We start from the raw sequence: 18898 nt of genomic DNA, 5'->3' as shown, positions 1-18898 counted from the left end.
TTTTTTTCTTTAATTATGCCTTTCCAGTTCAAATTTTTGAATTTAGAATACACATATTCATCACTTAATTGGACTTACTTACAATTTTAGCAATTCTTCGCATCCATGTTTTGTGCAAGAAATAGAATAAATTGTTATGAATATGAAAATGTAATCCCACATTTCAAAGAAACTTAAAATCTAATCTATGACCAGAATTCAGAACAATTGATCAAGCTMAAAACAAAACAAAACAAAACAAAAAAACCTCAGTTTAGTGGCATTGTGCTGTGAATTTAGAGGTAATGTTTTTACAAGTACTAAGTTCATAAAAATCCCATCTAAGTTTCAACACAATCTGAAAGTAGATATCTCCAGATGATATTAAAAAAGTTTTATTTCAAAAGCTTTATTATATAAACACTTGTTCTAATTTTTGGTATTTCAGATTGTATTTTCACTTTAAAAATTTATAATGATGACTCCAGTTTTTAATTAGCTGTTATTGCAAGCTATCATGCTTCAGCAATGTCATCTGCATTTGTTTGTATTAATGCTAATATTTCTAGCAAAACTTGTTTGTGGAAAAACATGCAATTCTATTTTAAGAAGTTCTGTTTATGCCAATACTTGAGAAAAAGCCTATGAAGCTATTGTCAGCTTCTCTATTTCAGAATGAAAGCAGCATAACTATATTGATAGCAGAAATATCTGTTTTTTAAATCTGTTGGTGTATGATAAAGGTGATCTGGTTTGTGAATGCATATGCGTGTGTGGTTACTTTTTACAATGTAAAAAAAAAAAAAAAGAATAATAATTTACTCAAAATAAAACCTAAGACAATGCTGTACATGCATGTTCTTGAAAAAAACTATTTTTTTTCTCAGTCATATTTTATAACTAAAAATAAAGATATTTACCTATAGAAGGTATTTATTTTAAATAATGCTAGATTCATGCTGTCTTGTATGAAGTACAAAATGTGTCTCTGGATCTAGCATTGTTTTACTATCTGAATTGTTTATCTTGTTACACTGTGGTTGGGTACAGATGTAGTCTTAGTCTGTTCACAGGCATTGTTAGGGTTCTGTGGAAACATGTTTTCAGTGTTTGTTCTGCAGCTTGGCATAGGATCTTGTAGATCACAGATTTCTTTAAAAGCATCTTTGAGTGTTTTTTTTTTTTTTTGAGATGCAATGTTGATGCAGATACACAAATCTCCTATACTGTCTTTAGCTTTTTAGTTTCATTAACGAAAACATATACTTTGCAGTTCCCCAGGGACAACTGACTCAATATACCAGGTACAGTGGCTCACCCATGGGCCACAGGAGCATGTTTAGTCTGTTCTCAGTTCTCTTTCTTCCAGGGACCAAGTTCAGTCAGTACCCAGCCACAGAACTGGACCCAAAACTGTGTTTGGCACTCAGGTGCCTTTATTACAGTAACATAAAGCAGTTAGCAAGTTCAGAAACTTGAATCCAAGCCCTGTATAAGCATGTGATAAATTCTGTATACACTCTGCCATGCATTTCTCTTTGGTTGTCATTTGTCCATCATTTTTAACTGATCGATTTTTTTTTTWAATTCTCTATTTAGACATTTCTTGGTCTACACATCTTCCTTGTACAGTGTTCCTGGTGTGTTATATAGACTTTTGTCTGTCCTTTACACTACAGACCTCCAATCCCACAGTCTTTTATATGGCCACTTATTATTTGCATCCTTAAGTTCCCTGTTGATTTGCTTGGTCAGCAACAGTACTTCTGAAGCCTTTGTAGCATTATTTTTACCTGCAACTCAAAATAACAGCTGGAGATCTGCTGCACARTGATAATTCTGTGGTTCTCTAATGACATTTCTATTAATGGTTCATCTGGCAGGACAAGTGATTCTTCTCTTTCTCTCTGGTATAGTCATGCTGCMTTCTGGAGTTAGCAGCACCTTACTAGTCTGCTCTTGTGCCAGAATCTGCCTGGTAAACCCTTTTGTGACTGGCTTGCGCACTGTCTGGGTTGCTGTGAGTAGACTTCTAATAGTAAGTGCGGTTGTTTATTTTAGAGCTGTAGAAGTTTATTGACTTTACCCTGTAATGCAAATATATCTTCTCTGGGCCTTGTGAAAGTTCTTCGCTTGTGAATTCATCTGTGTGCGTTTGCTGCAGATGCCTTTGAAACTTCTGTGCCAAATGATTTTTGAAAACTCTTCTGCCCCCTTTTGGACAGCTGTTTCATGAAAGCTGTATAAGCAAGCAGAATAATGCTTAGATCTTTTAGTTACATAGTCAGAAATAGTTTTTGCATTGTTTCCAATTTAATACAGGATCCTGTTTTTAATTAAAATTTACTGAATGTTAAAAAGATGGGTCTTTTCTTTAAGTGTCCTACTAAAATCCCTGCATTGCTTGAATCTGTTTTGTTAATAGAAATATTTGTCTRAAACATGTTGGAAGTAGCTTTCTTATTTTAGGTTCAACTCTCTGAATAGATTTATTACCCTTTTGTGGAGGCGTGTTTTTTTCCTGCCAAAGTCTATCTTTTAGGCAGAGTCCTGTTATGTAGTTCTCTCTGGTATCTAAATGATAATATATGTGGAAATTCTGTTTCTAGGAGAGGCCCAGCTTGACATTATGAAGTAATACAAGTTCAAATTTTCCCAGGTAGCTAATACTTAAATTGTTTTTCAGAGATATTTTGCCTTTTGTAGAAAGGGTATTTTAAAAACAGGCATCTCATATGCCTCGACAAAATAGGATGACTTGATATTCAGAAAAATATTTTGAAAGAAGGCCAACGTCCCAAAAGTTGCAAAGTTCATTTCTGCACAAGTTCTACAGTAATAAAATAAAGATATCCAGACAGAGGCTGTAAATTCTATTTTTGGGCTTGATCTAGGTTCTGTTTTTATAGGTGGCAAAAGTCTGCTAACATTGATGTCAGCAGGCTTTTAATTGTCATTGCAACATTGAGGACGCTCAAACTACAGTGTATGGGAATGAGCACTCGGAGTTTTTGGGCATATGAATCTTTGGTTTTCATTCAGACTTCTTACTAAAATGTTGAATTTTGAAAGATCATTTCTATCTTTTTCTTAAGTGTCATGGTATGTTTTACAAGACCCATTTTGATAGTTTACTTTCTAATTCCACTAAAAATAAATACAGACCTCTTAGGAATTTTTGTTTACAACTCGATTCTTTTTTCTTCAAGCATCTATTTTTTACTTAAATATGTATGTGAAAAGTGATGGATTTCTTTTCCAGGGAAGAATTAAATGAATAAAAGATGAGTGCATTTGAACTGTGATATTTTGCTGAGCTTGCATATATAAATACAATACCTGTATATGATACAGTACAATATTTTAAATTCACCCCTGAATTTAATTCTAAACTTACTCCAAGATGGCTGCTAGAAACTTGGAAAACTTGGAAAATTTGAATAGATTTCTGTTACTTAGTCAAGCAAGCTTGTGCCTTAGGCATTAATAAAATACTAATAGGAGGACTTATTACTAGTTTGAAATGCAAAACAGCTTTTCACATTTTCATATTTCACTGTCTTTTTATTCTAATGTAAATTAACAGTTTGAAGAAAATAAAAATAAAGCCTGTTATACAATGGAATAGAAACTATTACCTTTATTCACATTTCTGTTGGATCAACCACTCTGCCCATAAACAATAATGTTTTGAAAGTTTCTTCAAAAATCATGAAAAGGAATGGTCGATCCACTTTAATAACAGGAGGTACTGAGAATGCAGTTATTTCTGACCCAGTAGCTGCTGTTGCTTCGGTTCCTTTTTCATCCACTTCAATTACYGCCTTTTGGACAACCTGAAATGCAGTATAAAAATCATTTAAATGGCAGAAATTAATGCTAACATGAAAAATGTTTTTCAGAGTGCCAGATATTCAGCTGAAGTGTGGGTCTCTATTAGAGATTAAAATAGGCAGGTCTGTGCGACCTAGCACTGTTACTGGTAGACCCATATGCCGCCTACCTCAGAAGCAGAAGAGTTGATGCACTTAGGGCGCTAATGCTAGTTCAGATATTATTGAGATCTTTCCATGTTTCTGAGCATAGAACTCAAGCAGAGGTGTTATTCTTACAGCTGGTAACATGAAGCAACCGTTGCACTTACACAGTGCTCCTCTTTTACACCTAGCGTGTACTCCTGAGTCTCTCCCAGAGAGAGAAGTTTTCTCAAAAGTGGGAGGTGCTTTTTTCTATCGGAAACACTGAATGGCTGGATATCACATTCAYCATTCATTCTGACAGCTTAGGTAAATGCTTCAGTCTTGTTTTATTCCTGTATATTTCTAATTCTTACGTTTATTAGTATAGACAGCTGTAGGGTACAATCCTGACTTCTGCTGAGGACCTTCCTTTCCCACAGAAATCACTCTGAGACAGCCTGGCAATGTCAGATTCTTCTCCTTTTTTTATTCTTTTAGCCTGCATAGATCTCTGAGAACATCTCCTATATTTGGGTCTGTATTGGTGAAATGTCTGGTCAGCTAACAATTCTTAGCTCCAGAACTCTTAATTCTAGAAATTACTTTATGTCAAGACACTTGAAGGACTTACCTGTGTGAAGCTCTTTGCTAAATATGCTTAAGCAATAAAGCAGGTTAGCATGATTCATAGGGAAAGGTTGTTTCTCTGGTACTTTGTCAGCTGATGTGTATATTGCTTCTGATATCAGTCAGCTACTATGGAGGTGTGATTGGTTTGTAGTATCAGAATTAGCAGCTGGGAAACAGCAAAGCATAATTATATAATAAAAGGGAAGGGAGAAAAGTGCTGCAGACTGCCGTTGTACTTTCCAGAAGTTGATACTAAACTGAACCTTGCTGCAATTTTAGTATTTTTSCTTAGGATGTTACATTTTCTCAGGAATTTTTTTTTTAAGACTACATAACCAGCAAAATTCTCTAGTTCAGAGTTTAGAATTTCTTGAGATTTGTATGGAACTCTTTATGACAATACCTATTAGTGGTTTTGGCAAATCGCAATCAAAGGGTTCTGTAATGAGTTGGTGTAGGAAGACTTGTAGAAACAACAGCAGTAATTTAGAAGTATTCTTTCTGAAAAAAAAAGTCTCTCCCAGAGTTTTGGTCCTAGATTATCAATCCTACTCTGTCATTTACAATGTTTTTCTTGTTCAGTTTTGTTTTATTTTATTTATTTATTTATTTTTGCTTCTCTGTGTGGTTCCTGAGGCAAGACTTTCTTCCTGTTACGGRCTGGTCTAAGAAAGGTATTGAACATATATGAAAAATAACTACCCCTTACTTACACACATCTCATCCCTGARGTGGGATCCATGCTATGCTTAAACTGTATATGTCCCATATGCTTTGCAGAGGAAGTCCTTTCCTAATAGCGTCACTATATCTTTGTATGACATATTATCTTGGCTGCACGAAGTAGACAGTATTACAAGCCAAATAGCAAATAATTTTAGAAAGCTTACCTGTGAAACTTTTACATATCCTTGATCTGTGAGATGACTAAGATCTGCTGTATGTGCAAAGAGATTTTTAATTCCTAGAGCATAAAGCAGTTTCTTCATTTTGTATTTTTGTTCTAGTTTGAACTTGGGAAATGAAATATCCACTTTTCTGTAAAAAAAAAAAATCAACAAAAGCTTAGACTATGTAGCAGATCACTTTACTGCTGAACACAGACTACTCGAGGATTATACTTTATCCAAATATCATCCGCTACAGGCAAAAGCTAAAGAGTATCTGCAGGTATTCAGATTGGCAGAATATCATGTCTGACTTGTCAGTTGCCAAAGATGCTAGAAATCATTTCCTACTCTGTGTATTTCCACCAGCACTTCCAGTGCCCTGATGCCAGGGTTGCAAAGTTTATTAATCACTGGAAAGGGTTGTCATTTCAGGAATCTCATTTCACAGGAATAATTTATGTTTTCATGTTTAAATTTATCCTGTTACACTGGGTTTCCACTGGTAGGAAAGGTTTCATAAACATACTGTATATGTTGGTTTATTTTGYAGTTTGCCTGGAAGGGCTAAATTTAGGGCCTAAGGAAGAATTTGGAAAGATGATATCGACTATGCCCTCAGAGAGACAGACATTTGTTGCTGAGATGAATCACAGACTTAAGTGATGTGCTAATGGTAGAAACTTTCATAACGCAGTAGCCTGTAGATGTGGGTAGACTGTAAAATGGCCTGTCCGATCTATATACTTAATGCCACAGAGATRCCAACATATTAAATGACTTATGAAAGTCAGCTAATCTTTATTTTGCATTCTTGCTTTGCTACAGCAGATATAAAAGATGTTAAAGCCAGCAGATGTCAAAAGAAAAAGAGGCAATACCTGGTCTTCATATTTCTAAGCCATGCTTCCACGAGCTCTGTTGTCAAATGGTCTTCAAGTGTAATGTAATCTGCCTCCTTTTCTGGGATGACAACCAGCATGTGGGCTTTCCCTTTGTAGGGAAGCTTTATCACATTGCATCTTAAATTCTCATCAAAAGTTGAGGTAACTTTATCTGACTTGAACATCATGGGTACCTGTACACTTCTGTATTTGTTTATATGGAAAGTCTCAATTTCAGTAAATTTAGAATTAAATGGATAGAGCCATTTGCCTAAGAAAAGACAGAAATGAAATAATTATGTGCATTCAGAACAATATTCAGAAGCTATTAAAAATGCATAGAATCCTTTTTGTAGTTAGTTAAAGTGGTTATCAGTTGTGTTTGGGATAAGTGGATGACAACTGCGGTATATTTATGCATATATATTTAATGTATATATGCATTACTTTTTTCACCTCAGGAGAAAACAATAATGCACAAAACTACTTAATTTGCCRAGGAAAGGAGGAAAATCTCTTTTCTGAGGCTGATTAGTTACCAGTCAAGTTCGGAACTGATATCCCTTTTGTTTATTGAATGCCATRTGAACATCCGTCTTTTATTAACATGCCACCTTATCTAAAAATCTCTACCAGCTGTTCAACATCCTGTTTTTAAAATAATTATACAATCTTTTGCAGTGCACTGTCTTACGAAGTGCTCTGGAATGTGACCTGTTCTGTATTAATTATACTGATCTCCACATTTGCTTTCAAACCAGGCCACAACCATTTGTCTGTCTTCTCTGATTTTATGCCAGGGAAGGGAACCTTGGCATTCGCCAGACTGCATATTTATAAATCCAAAAGAATAAATTTAATCTCTAAGGAGGCTATGTGGCTATAATTTTCTTTGTTTTCACGTGTGCATTTATTTTGGCAGAATTTCYTTCGATGGTATCTGCTGACTGCCTTGGACTGCTTCCTCGCGTAGTGGCTGTGGTTGTGGGTTCTTTGCACAGCATTCCTCTTTCCCCCTTTTTCATTCTAGCTCCTCATCTTTGCTTTTTACCGGACCATGTGCCAACTGGCTTCTGTATGGCTGTTTTGGAGTAGAATGTGAGCTATTGCTCCTTGCCATAAGCAGGACCCTCTTTGTGAGTCCCTTGTCTGTCTGCTAAGCCAGCAGTCAAAAAAATTCAACAGCAGGAAGAGGGACATAGCATATTTGATACTASATTAGACCCTCATCCACAGGACACACTGCACGTCATGGCTGTTCCTTTCCTTCACCCTGAAAGCATAGAAGATTTGGAGTTCCTATCATTAAAAAAATATTTACTATTAGATAAACATAATAGAAGAAGAAAGTAAATCTCAAAGGAGATGGAGGCAAAACAGGACATATGAATTCATTTAAACTTCTTCTAATGTAACTGAAGTCAGAGTGCTGTTTCTTCCCATAAGTAATCATTTTGYAAAATAAAATCAGTAGTTACCTTTAAAGAAAACGTAGTCCACAAGTAGCAGTTTATTATGGCGGTCAAGGTCTTCGAAAAGCTCTGTGATCTTTCCTTTGGTCCTTTCGTTAATATTTTGATTTATAACAAATTTTGCTTGTGTGATGTTTTGAAAATCCACACTCAGGAATTCCATATCAAAGTACTGTTTAGATAAATTGAGGAAAGACTCCCTGAGTCTGAAGTCCTTTTGGATAAAAGAAAGAGTACCTTGCACAAGAAGTAGTTCTTTGTTCATTGTGATACTATCTTTCAGTTGTTTAAACAAGGCTGGTAAATAATGCTGATTCTCTCTGTCCTTCAAAGCATGGAGGTTTAGGCCTTTTACAATTTGGCTGTATGTTTCCCCTCTGGCTGCAAGCATATACGTAGTCATGAGAGCTGATACAGAGAGGGGAGAGAATACCACATTTTTGTCATGTGTCATTGCAATTTTTCGATAGAGATTAAATCCAAAATTCGCAGTCTTTTCAGTGAAGTTGTAAAGAGCGAAATCTTCAAGAACTTGCTTTTCAAAAGGTTTAGAGACGTTTTCATGCTGATCCCACTCCTCAGAAATATTGACATCTTTATTTCTTTGTAAGAAGTTCTCTTTTTCCTCCTTTAGAATTTTAGGTTTTATGTCAGTCTTGCTTATTTCAACACATACTTCACATAAGAAAAGTAGATAAATTCCTGTTTTCATGTTGATATCCAGTAGTGAGCTTTTTTCCTAATAAAGAAGATGGGGGGAGAGAGAAGCAACATTATCAGTGACTTTTGTGTTTAGTTTATTCTTTAATTCACAGTGCAAAAGTTCATGGATGTAGCAAGGTGATCTTTCTGCCTCTTCGGTGTTGACACTATAGTATGGACACCTAGTTCTTACCTAAATAGTCTAATTTACGTCAGTGGAAGAGAGAAGTTTCCAACATTAGTAATGGATCTAAAGGAAGCCTTGTGACCCTACTGATTCTATGATCTTCTGCAGAATCATATGCTATGAGTAGTTCATTCCAGAAGAATTTCATTGATTTTCCTGTTCCAACTTGTAATTCTATAATAAAATCAAACTCAGATTTGTAAGTAAGATATTTTAGCTCAAAGATGGGGAATCACTTTGTTGGACACGGGTAACACCTTTCACTCTATGTGGTACTGACGTCATCTGTAAGCACAAGGTCTCTAGGTGAGTTGTGCTGGAAAATTACATTTTTCCTGCAGAGCTCTGATACTATTCCTGGAAAATACAGATAGTAATACACTGAGGAGCTAAGAGACCTGTAGCTCCCTTTTTCCGCTTTGTTGGCACTGGTGGGTACATTGTAATCCCCATGTTAGGTGTCTTAATCATGATTGCACATTCTCGTGGGCTCCGTCTATTCCTTCTAATGGCTCAAAGTAGTTTCCATCCTTTTTCTAGAAATGCTTCTCTCTAATATTTGTTACATTACYGGTTTTATATTAATAGTATGCCATATCAACAAGATTCAATTCAACTCCTTAGAAAAAAACACTTAAGTACAAAAACTACCTTATTTTAGAGTATGATAAAAGTCAAAACAGAAAACACCCTACTTCCTGAGAGATAAAGTATATTATGTTAAAAATTGTCTTTTTAAAAACAGWCTCTTAAATATCTGTGTGTTTTATACGAAAGTCAAACTACAGCCACTAGGTTTTGTTCCAGAAATAATAAATTAGAAGAGCCCAGCAGAAAAATATTCTTTAAATTTTTAAGTATTTTTGAAGAAAATATCTCAGAAGTGACTTGGCAAATGCAAGAGTTCTACACTGCTTTGAAGAACTGAATTTTAGCATGAAACTTACGCCTTATTTTTCCAGAATAAATTCTCTAGACATATATATTTTTCTAGTTTTGTAGAAAATTAAAATCAGACAAAAACAGTCTGTCTTTGAAAAAGGGTATCTTAAGCCAAACTTATCAGAATAAATCAGAAATAACCCCACTGACATACAGTTTGTACAAACCTGGACTAAGTCAAGGCATAATCTGTACCTATGGGCCTTTCATGCGTTCATTCATCTAAATAAGTGAAAAGAAAGTCTTGTTTTGAGGTAAGGTGGCCATAGCATAATAATCAGCTGCATAGTAATAACACTTAGTAAAGATGAGCAGTCTTTCACATCTAAAGGAAAAGAGGAGTCCTAATGTTAATGTGGATTAAGAGAAGCTTTTACCTTGCCAAGTAAATTATCATTTTCAGAATATTGACTGTTGTTGAAAGATTGTTCTAAGGAACCTAGAGTTGGATGCTTTTATACTTTCTTTTGCTCTTTGATTGACTTAGGAAAAAGTTGCATTTGGGGAAAAACAAGAGATGTTCCTGATTTTAATGGTAACTGTAATGTAAGTGCTAGCTCTTGTCAATTTTTCCCTTGATATATTGCGTTCATAGACTAGCGAAGAGGTGGACTTCAGATATTGTCATGACAAGAGTAAAACAGCAACTATCTTGTTTAGTAACAATAAAACAGCTGTGGCTTTGTCTATAAGCAATTGATGAAGTATTTCTACAAATGTGAAGGAGTGTGTTGTTGTGAACCTGGAGGAACAGGAAGAGTTTAGGCATAGGAAATTTTTGTCGGTGAACCTGATTGGCAGTCCACTGCCAAAAGTAATGTCAGAAAGAAGGTCAAAGTTCTGCAAGAGCCTAGATAAATATTGCAAAGACATACTAGGTTTTGTACACAATAAAACGCAAGGAAACGTTATGGCTGACGTCATGCCCAGCCACCTTTAACTGGAATCCCTATTGATACCGTCCTAAAGCGTGGCTGGATCAACAGGGGAAGCCTCTAGCTCCAGAAGAGAGCAAAGAGAAATTCTAATCTCAGCATCTACACAGAGCAAGATGCTGTGCCTGTTACTGTGCTCTTGTCAACAGCCTGGTTCATATATCTTCTTCTAGTAAGTCCACATGAAATTCCTTATTACTGCCTATACTTACCAAGTGCTGAAAAGTTTATGAGACCCAAGACAGAGAATACAATATCATTACGAGGAATGCTTGCCCTGCATCATTTAATTTCTCTTTTCATCCTTCATGCTTCTAATATGTTGCAATGTCAGATAGCATGAGGGTTGAACAGTTTTTCTGTGCWTAAAAATAAAGTATTTTAAGCAAGTTGTGGTTTCTGAGTTCAATTWATATAAGGTCTGGTCTGTCCAACAAGCCCTCAGAGAACTGAACACGTTCTCCAGAAGCCCTTAGGCAAACTTTAACATCAAACTTCACTTGTGTAAATTTGCACATTTCAATCATAAACTGGAAAGGTGCTCATCTTTTTCTTTCACAGAGCCAGCTGTCTTTAAGCATAGTCTTGAGACATTATGCAAAAAAAGCAGGTGAAACATTAAAAAGCAATACATGAATTTATCTCTATACAGCATAGTATAGAATTTCACTTATGGAAAAATCTTGAGTTGCCATAATCTTTGGAGAAGCATTTTCCCATTGTAAATTAAACAGGATGTTCAAGACCACCAAGCCTACATGGAACGCTTTTGCATAGCAATGCCATGAGAACAGATGAAAGAGATGGGATGGAAAGATGGATTATATGGACCATCATTAAAGTAGTAAGTGATTCAACTATCTAGAAAATATATGGCAACTATTAACTGCTCCTTTCTAGTTAAGGATCTGTAACAGTAAATTATGGTTGCTGTATAATTTATGATTTGGCATAGGGGAAACCTGGCTTTATTTGATTGCCATTTACTCAGAGGTCAATTGAATTTCACAGTTGCCTTACTCAGGCTGTCGGAGTTAGTCCTGAAAAAAATATATTGAGACATTTGGGTGCCAAGTCACAGGGTGTGTTTGGCAGTCAGGTGGTGTGATATTTTCTTTTGAAATAAGAGGTCACATTCTGTACTTGGTGTAACACAGATGGGCTTTAATGACTTAATCAAGAGGCTGTGAAATGCTTGAATGCTTTGCCTCATCCCAAGTGCATATTAGTCAGGGAATATAGTAAAATACACAGTTTACTGCAGTTGTGGATATTTTTTTTTTCCTTTAATTCTCGCTTTATTTTCAGTAGGATTCCCAATGTCCTTACTGGCTGAAGATGCAGATCATGAAAATCTTCATACTTGTTTACCCTGCATTTGAGGTAATCCCCAAATCTCACTTAAAAACAAAAATCTCTCCGCTCCAGACAGTGGCCCCACTGTTCAGATCCTGTGCAGGGTCTTTGTGCCACCTTGGAGGTCTGATTCTGCAGGGCTGGAATAGGCAAGGGGTTTACTTGGATTTGACACCTGCCTCACTGGCCAAATGATGCATCAACAAAATCTACAAAATCTATAGTTACTTTTCCTCTCCTGACAGCACAGCAGAGCAGGTAAGAGCTGTTATAGTAACTGCAAGGCACCTCTGCTCCTTAGAAAGACCCACTTGTGTGGGAAGGGACTGCTGGGCTGTTCTTGCCACAATCCTGTGTCTGTCCCRGGAAGAGATGATCTCCTCTGGATCTGCAAATGTGCATGGAGGGGTTTGGTTCAGAGTGTTATCCCTCCTTCAAAAAGGCRTTCCTGGACACAGGCAGAGTCAGCTTTAGCAAAGAGACAGGAGTGGGAAATTTTACCTTTTATAGCACTGAGTTATGGAGGAAGGGCTTGCTCCAATAGCTGCCGTCCTCCCGACAGAGCGTTGGGCCTAACCGCTCAGTAGACGTGGCAGAGAATCAGCTTTTCTCTTCCTTTTCTGTGGCTAGTGCAATTGCTCTGCACTACCTGATAGTGTTGCATTTGGCAGGTATCATTGCTGAATCTTTTTTTGAGAGTTCTGGGTACTTGGTTTGGGCACTTGGCTCAGGAGGTGCACCAAATCCCATGCCTGAAGATGTCGGGGAACCGGACGGGGAATGTGATGAGCYGCCTTCCAGATGGCTCTGCCTTCCTAACACAAATAGATTTCGGACTGAAAGTGCAAGACAAACCCAGAAATCCTTATTTACAGCCACATGCCAGACCGTTCAACAATCAAAAAATTCCCGTTTCCTCAAGTGTACACAAATTCTGCTGATTTGGGTGTGCTATGAACATCACGGGAATAAGAATCTCACAATTACACTAAACATTCGCTGCAAATTAAGGATTGCAACAATTTAAAGTTAAAATTAGAGGAACTTTGTCATTCACTATTAATAACAGAAAGACAGCCTAGGACTAGGAAAATCAGTTTTGGCAATAATAAAAAGATATTTTTGCACTTATAGAAAGGCTTGTAATTTTAGAGAGTGAAACTTTTACTAACTTCAGAGATCACACTTTACAAGCAGAATAGATAGTTCATTAATAAATATATAAGCAAAATATAGTGGAAGAAACAAAGAAGTTTTTACTTGAAGACTTAAGACTGTTTTTACTTTAAGAAATAATCATTTATAGTAGCCTAAGATTTCAAAGTAAGAAGCTTCTTGTTCAAAGGTGTCTTTCTTTCAAAGACATTGCAGCATGAGAAAAATCTAATAGGTTAGCAGACTGGTTAAAATCTAATAGTATTTAAATTAAACATTGCAACTAGAGAATATTTGATAAAAAATCCTCCTTTCTGCAATATGACATAATGTAAAACTTGTCTTACCAATTAGGTAGCTCCTCTGTTACATTTCTCACTCAACTACTTCTAAAAAACTGATGAAGATGACTGCCCCATATAGGTTGCAACAAATATTTGCTATTCCAAAGAGTAGTTGTCTGTTTTTTCTGTTATAAATTAACTGATTTATAAACACTGAGTGTTGTGTTTCCCATAAATGGCATAATGAGGGAGGGTTGTATTCCAGTAAATACTTTATATCTTTCATGAGAAACAGGAGAACAGTAAACTCTTTGCACCAGCCCTTCTGCATTGTAGCAGGACTTGGACCCATGTATCTAGTAACCTACAAAAATTATTTTACAGGCAGACTCTAAGCTGCTTAGTGTCAGAAGCAGTATCCAATCCTGTTTAAATGTGGTTTTCAAAAGAATAATAGATCAATATTCACTGAGGCAGGGGAGGGAGGGCAAGGAGAAGGAAAAAGGAGGCAGTGAGCAGATACAGTGCATTTGCAGGGATGTTTTCATGCTCTAGCCCTGCAATTAGGCCATTCCTCTTAGAGGAGAGACTAGGGCCAGCAGGTTCTCCAGAAGCTATGTCATTTGATGAAAGTAGTTGTTGCTGCTATGCCTGGTGTGGAGGCTGCTCCTGTCAGCCAGTGGTGGTGGTGCTCCAGAGCACCACCTATTTACGCGTGTTTCTGAGGTGGTGGAGCTGCGTTGCTGGGTCCGGCCGCAGTGGCAGCAGTTCTGGCAGGAGCTGAAGAACAAGGATTTCCTGGGCCTGGTTACGGGAGGCCACCGGTGGGTTTTAGACACTTGAGAGGTTCAACATACAAGTGAAGGGTCGCTGYTGTTAGGTACCTAAACTCTGCTTCAATTGCATTTTAGGGATTTAAATCCTTTTAAATTTTAAATCCTTTTATAAACAATCCTTGTTGTAATAGGCCTGAAGTATAGACAATGTATTAAAAGATATAGGAATGTAAGACTGGGTAACTGAGTTAAGGCTGTGTCCTAGCATCATACAACTTGCTCTTTAAACATGAAAAACTCCGCTGTCATGCCTCCAGAACTTCATTTCTCTGGTGACTAGATATTTTCTTCTAGTTTCTAGTCTCTATTTTTTTTGTAATCAATTCAACTGCATTTAGAATTCCAGTTTCTAATTATTGCATGGAAGAAATTTGCATCTGGTATGAGAGAAAAAAAAATGCATTTCTGCAGTGTGGTACTAAATCTGTTCATATTCTGTGGACTGTTGAGGTGTGGCCTAAGGAGACAATACAAGGAAAGCCTGCTATATACTAAACGTATGCAGCTGCTATGCTTTCTTATCAAAATTAGCATTGTTATTAGCACTGAACCTCATCCCGGTCCTCACTTTGGGACTCTGACCTGCATGGTCAGCACTGGAACCTCTGCCTGAGTCAAGCTGGTAACAACACTGAAAGCTGAGTATGTAGAGGTGATGGTGAAAAGAAGGGTTTAAAGAGATCCTAAAATCTTTGAATAGCTCAGTTAAATCTTTTCTGCGTGATCTAAAACACGTCTTTTCTCTGGAAGAAAAAGGAGGCTGCTTAATATATATTTGGTTGTCTACGGAGTTTTGAGATTGTTTTCCTCCATAGTCACTCATGGAGCCCATGCTAGATTTTTGTGCTTGGTAACACATTGCTGAGGGTATCCCTCTCATACTATTGGAAGTAATTTATTCTTCCCACCAAATACTTTTTATGTTGTCAGTAGCCGCATGGATTCAGCAGAGCTTTCTGAGCAGAAAGACACCACACATCATATGGATAACACTCTGTCAAACTATACATATTCTAAGAGTGATTTAGTAGGAGAGGATTACCAGTGTGTCACCCTGGCAAAACTGCATTTTTCATCAGTTTAAGGCAAAACCACCACTGTGACCAAGATAAGGAGTAGCAATACACATCTGTCGTTGCCCAGTTGCATCTTTGCTAGTTTTTGCCAGTACAAAGTTGACACAGTGTAAGCCTGGGGAATAGGCAGCTGAGAAGTCAGCAGCTGAAATAAAGACTGTTTGTTGTTCCTCTAACAGAGAAGCTTTTTGAATGCAGGTACAGCTGCAAAACAGCAGTGACGTAGTCCAGGTTCTCACCAATCTGTTGGCCAGAGGTCCTGTGAGTCTTGGGTGGATGGAGGTGGATCGTGCAGAGACAGACACAGATTCTCCTGCTTCCAGATATACAGAGGATCTCTATTACGAACTTATTTCATCATTTTACAAATCTTCGTTTGGGGCTGTCAACACCTCTGCTGCAAAGGCTGCTTTTCCTCTCCCCAAAGTAATGCTTACTTTCCTTAGCTCCTTCAGTCTATTTTAGGAAGCCTTCAGTCAGAGTGGAGCAGCTGGGCATCTTAGTATTTTGTATTTGAACTTTTCACAGCTTCCCCATGCTAATTGCGGTTCCTTCCCAATACAAGGTCCTTAGCCTACAACTTTTGTGCTTGTTTACGTAATGCCACTGTTTAATACACCAGGCCAGTGTGTAACACAGCACAGCTCAGCCTCAAATGACTGTATATTGGGCATGATCCCAGAAACAGGAGATCAAGTTCTAGGAATGAAGCTGGTGATGTAATTAAGTGCTTTTGTACCAGGGTCTCTACGAGAGATACTTAGAACTGTGGTCCTTGCTGTACATCAAACAAGGGCCTCTCCCTGCAGTAACCAAATAAATACATTTCACTCAATGGCCTGTGAATTTTTATAATTACTTTAGCTAGTTACTACCATTTGGTTTCTCACAGGTAGACACATGATATTTGCCTTTATCTTGATGTAGCTGATTGAAATCAGTCAGAAATTCTGTCCAATCTGTAGTCTGATRAGAAGAAGTAAGGTAAAAAGTGTTAATTCAGGAAAATATTTGGAGCTGGGTATCCTATTAGCTGAATGTGATCTAACCTCTCTAAGACATTTATTATACTAAAAGTAGAAGTGTACCAGGAATAATGCAGGGAATACACAGAGAAGAATTGCAAGGATTTGTATTATTTTTCTACAAAATATCACAATGAAATTATTTTTAAAATATAAACTAAYGTGCTCTAACAGTTATAAAAGAGTTCTTTGTGCAATTTTTTGAATTAGTTTGTCAACTAGGTRATTCATCAAGGTGGCTGCTGCTTCTCGCACTCAAAGGGTGCTGATAATAATTGAAATCAGCTGGCTTCAAACATCCTGGTGGCGCCATACCCTCCCTATTTATAGGCCTGACTGTTTACTTAGAGAGCTAGGCTTATGCAATTATTTGTATTGCATTAGGAGAATTCTTACTGGGAAAGCATCTCTGAAATGTGTGTATTTCAGCAGCTTACCTGAGGTGGGTTGAGTGGGGTATTGTGCTTAGTAATACCAGATGGACAAAGCAGTAAAACAGTAGGATTTCATAATGTACAGCTGAAATATCTTTATATTTTCAGCTTCATAGTCAATCTTAGTCTAATTGTTCTTGAACTGCATAATTAAAATGGTAATTGCTTGTTTATAGGATATCTTAGTGTGGTATTCTTTATAGGGAATGTGAAGATGATGAAACACTGGAGTAAGGTGTCCAGAGAAATACTAAGAGTTTTCAATAATAGGTTAAACAAACATCTATCAGAAATGAGGGAAATAAAATGAAGCATGCTTTGCTCCAGGGGACGGAGTAAATCACTCTTAAAGTCCTATGATTCTCTAACAGATAGCAAAGGAATGTGTGGTTTTTTTTTTTTTTTTTTTTTTTTCCTCTCCTCAATAATTTGTTTGACCTGCTTTTATACATGGAAGCATTCAGGAACTTGAGCAGGTGCTGGTTGGTGTTTGTCTAGTCCCCATAGAGCCAGCAGGTGTCATCAGAACCTTTATTTCCCAAATGGGAAGAAGTAGAATTTTGAATGTTYTGGACTTCTACCCTCTCTATGTGTTATGCAATTTGTGTTTTGAGGCAGGACTCCTGAAAGCAGGAGAAAAGAAAGCTAAACAACCATCACTGTAAGATAGTTCTGTCTTCCTGAGAGGGCATCTCAAAGTTTCTCCAGCTGATGTGAAATGCATGTACATTTTTATCTTAAATTCCCAGAAGAATCAATTTTAAAGGTAGGAATTACGAGRCATCTTAGATATTGGTATGCATAGTGAAAAAGAAATCATAATTTTATCTGCAAAGCTGCAAAAAATATTTGCCTCAATGACTTCTGATCGTGTGAACTTGGAACATGATGTATTTTCCCGCTATTCCTTATCCAAATTCTGTGTTCACATGCACTGTTCATGGATCTTCTTACTGTTGCTGAATCAAGTTGAATTCCTACAATTTGCACTCTGACTGTCTGGCCTAAAGCAATTACTTGGTGTAATGAAGAAATCTGTGCCTTTTGGCCTCTGTAAAAGAGAGGCAAAAGATGCTCTCTTGCCCTTGTGAAATGTGCTGTGATTTACTGAGTCAAAGTATCAAATGTGTGCAAGCTGCCGTTCGCCATGCTGGTCAGAATGGACAGCAAATAGCTGCGTGTTTTTTTTTTTTTTTTTTTTTAAGCCTGGTCATCAAATACAATAACCTCATTGGTCTGGTACTTGTTCTCAAACTGCAAGGTTTGAATGTGGGCATCAAGTAGGCTGCATGCAGTGGGTGTTCAAAGGCAACTTTAGCTTCATGGAGAAATTATGTATCTGCCTGGCTGTACTTTCGCAAGGTATGTAGGCAYGTGCTAAGTTTCACACAGGACGTAGTATGTTTGTTTCAAGTTAAACTTCTGCTTACATGCTTTACAAAACCTGGGCTTCCGTGAAACAAGTCAATATTCATGTGCTTCTCTTCATACCTCCATTTGCTGATCTTGTGACCGGTCTCACTTCTTGAGATTTTTAAACTCAGGCCTCATCTTTAATTGTAAAGAGTAAAAATAAAGTAGAGAAGGAAAGGCAAAGAAAAAAAAAACTCTAGGAAGAAGAGAAAAACTTCTTCAAACACTGCATGAAGTTGCCATATGACAACAGTATAGYTCTTGTGAGATTAAATGGAAACCTAAGCAAATAAAATAGGAATGAAGGGTTAAAAGGATAATAAATTACACACTACTACATACAAAGAGATATCCAGAGACATTGTATCCTTACTATCTATCACTCACTCAAAACAATTTTCAAGAAACAGACATAAGTATTTTACAAAAAATCCACTATCAGCTGAAAAAGTTTTCTGCTATTTCCACTGACTCTTTCCCACAATAGAAGATATTTGAATAGTGAAATGCTTTTATGGACCACAACCCCTATCTGGAGCAGTGTCTGGATGAAATTTGATTTTCTTTTTGTCTCAATATTGTATTATATTTGATATGTAGGCAGTGCCAGATGTGAAGTGTTAATGTCACTTAGCAACCTTACTTGTTTTGGAAAGAAAAAATTTTTAAGAGTGCACATAGATTGTTAGTGAGAATAACATTCGTATCGGGGGAAAAAAAGCGGGGGGGGGGGGGGGAATGT

General features: G+C 37.0%; 1 protein-coding gene across 1 annotated transcript; it reads right to left on the bottom strand.

Moving 5' to 3' along the window:
- Positions 1-3623: 3623 nt before the first annotated feature.
- On the bottom strand, positions 3624-8544 carry SERPINA10 (serpin family A member 10). Its single transcript, XM_085317651.1, has 4 exons — positions 7818-8544; positions 6337-6610; positions 5459-5606; positions 3624-3815 (listed from the first exon to the last, which is right to left on the bottom strand). Exons 1-4 carry the CDS (start codon positions 8521-8523, stop codon positions 3624-3626), a joined length of 1320 nt encoding a protein of 439 aa, XP_085173777.1. The 5' UTR covers positions 8524-8544.
- Positions 8545-18898: the final 10354 nt, after the last annotated feature.

This window comes from Rhea americana, unplaced genomic scaffold (assembly GCF_003343005.1).
Source record: "Rhea americana isolate MKP2758 unplaced genomic scaffold, rheAme1 scaffold_5, whole genome shotgun sequence".
Lineage (NCBI taxonomy): Eukaryota > Metazoa > Chordata > Aves > Rheiformes > Rheidae > Rhea > Rhea americana.
Note: the sequence above shows the minus strand (reverse complement) of the source record. Positions and strands in the feature narration are given on the sequence as shown.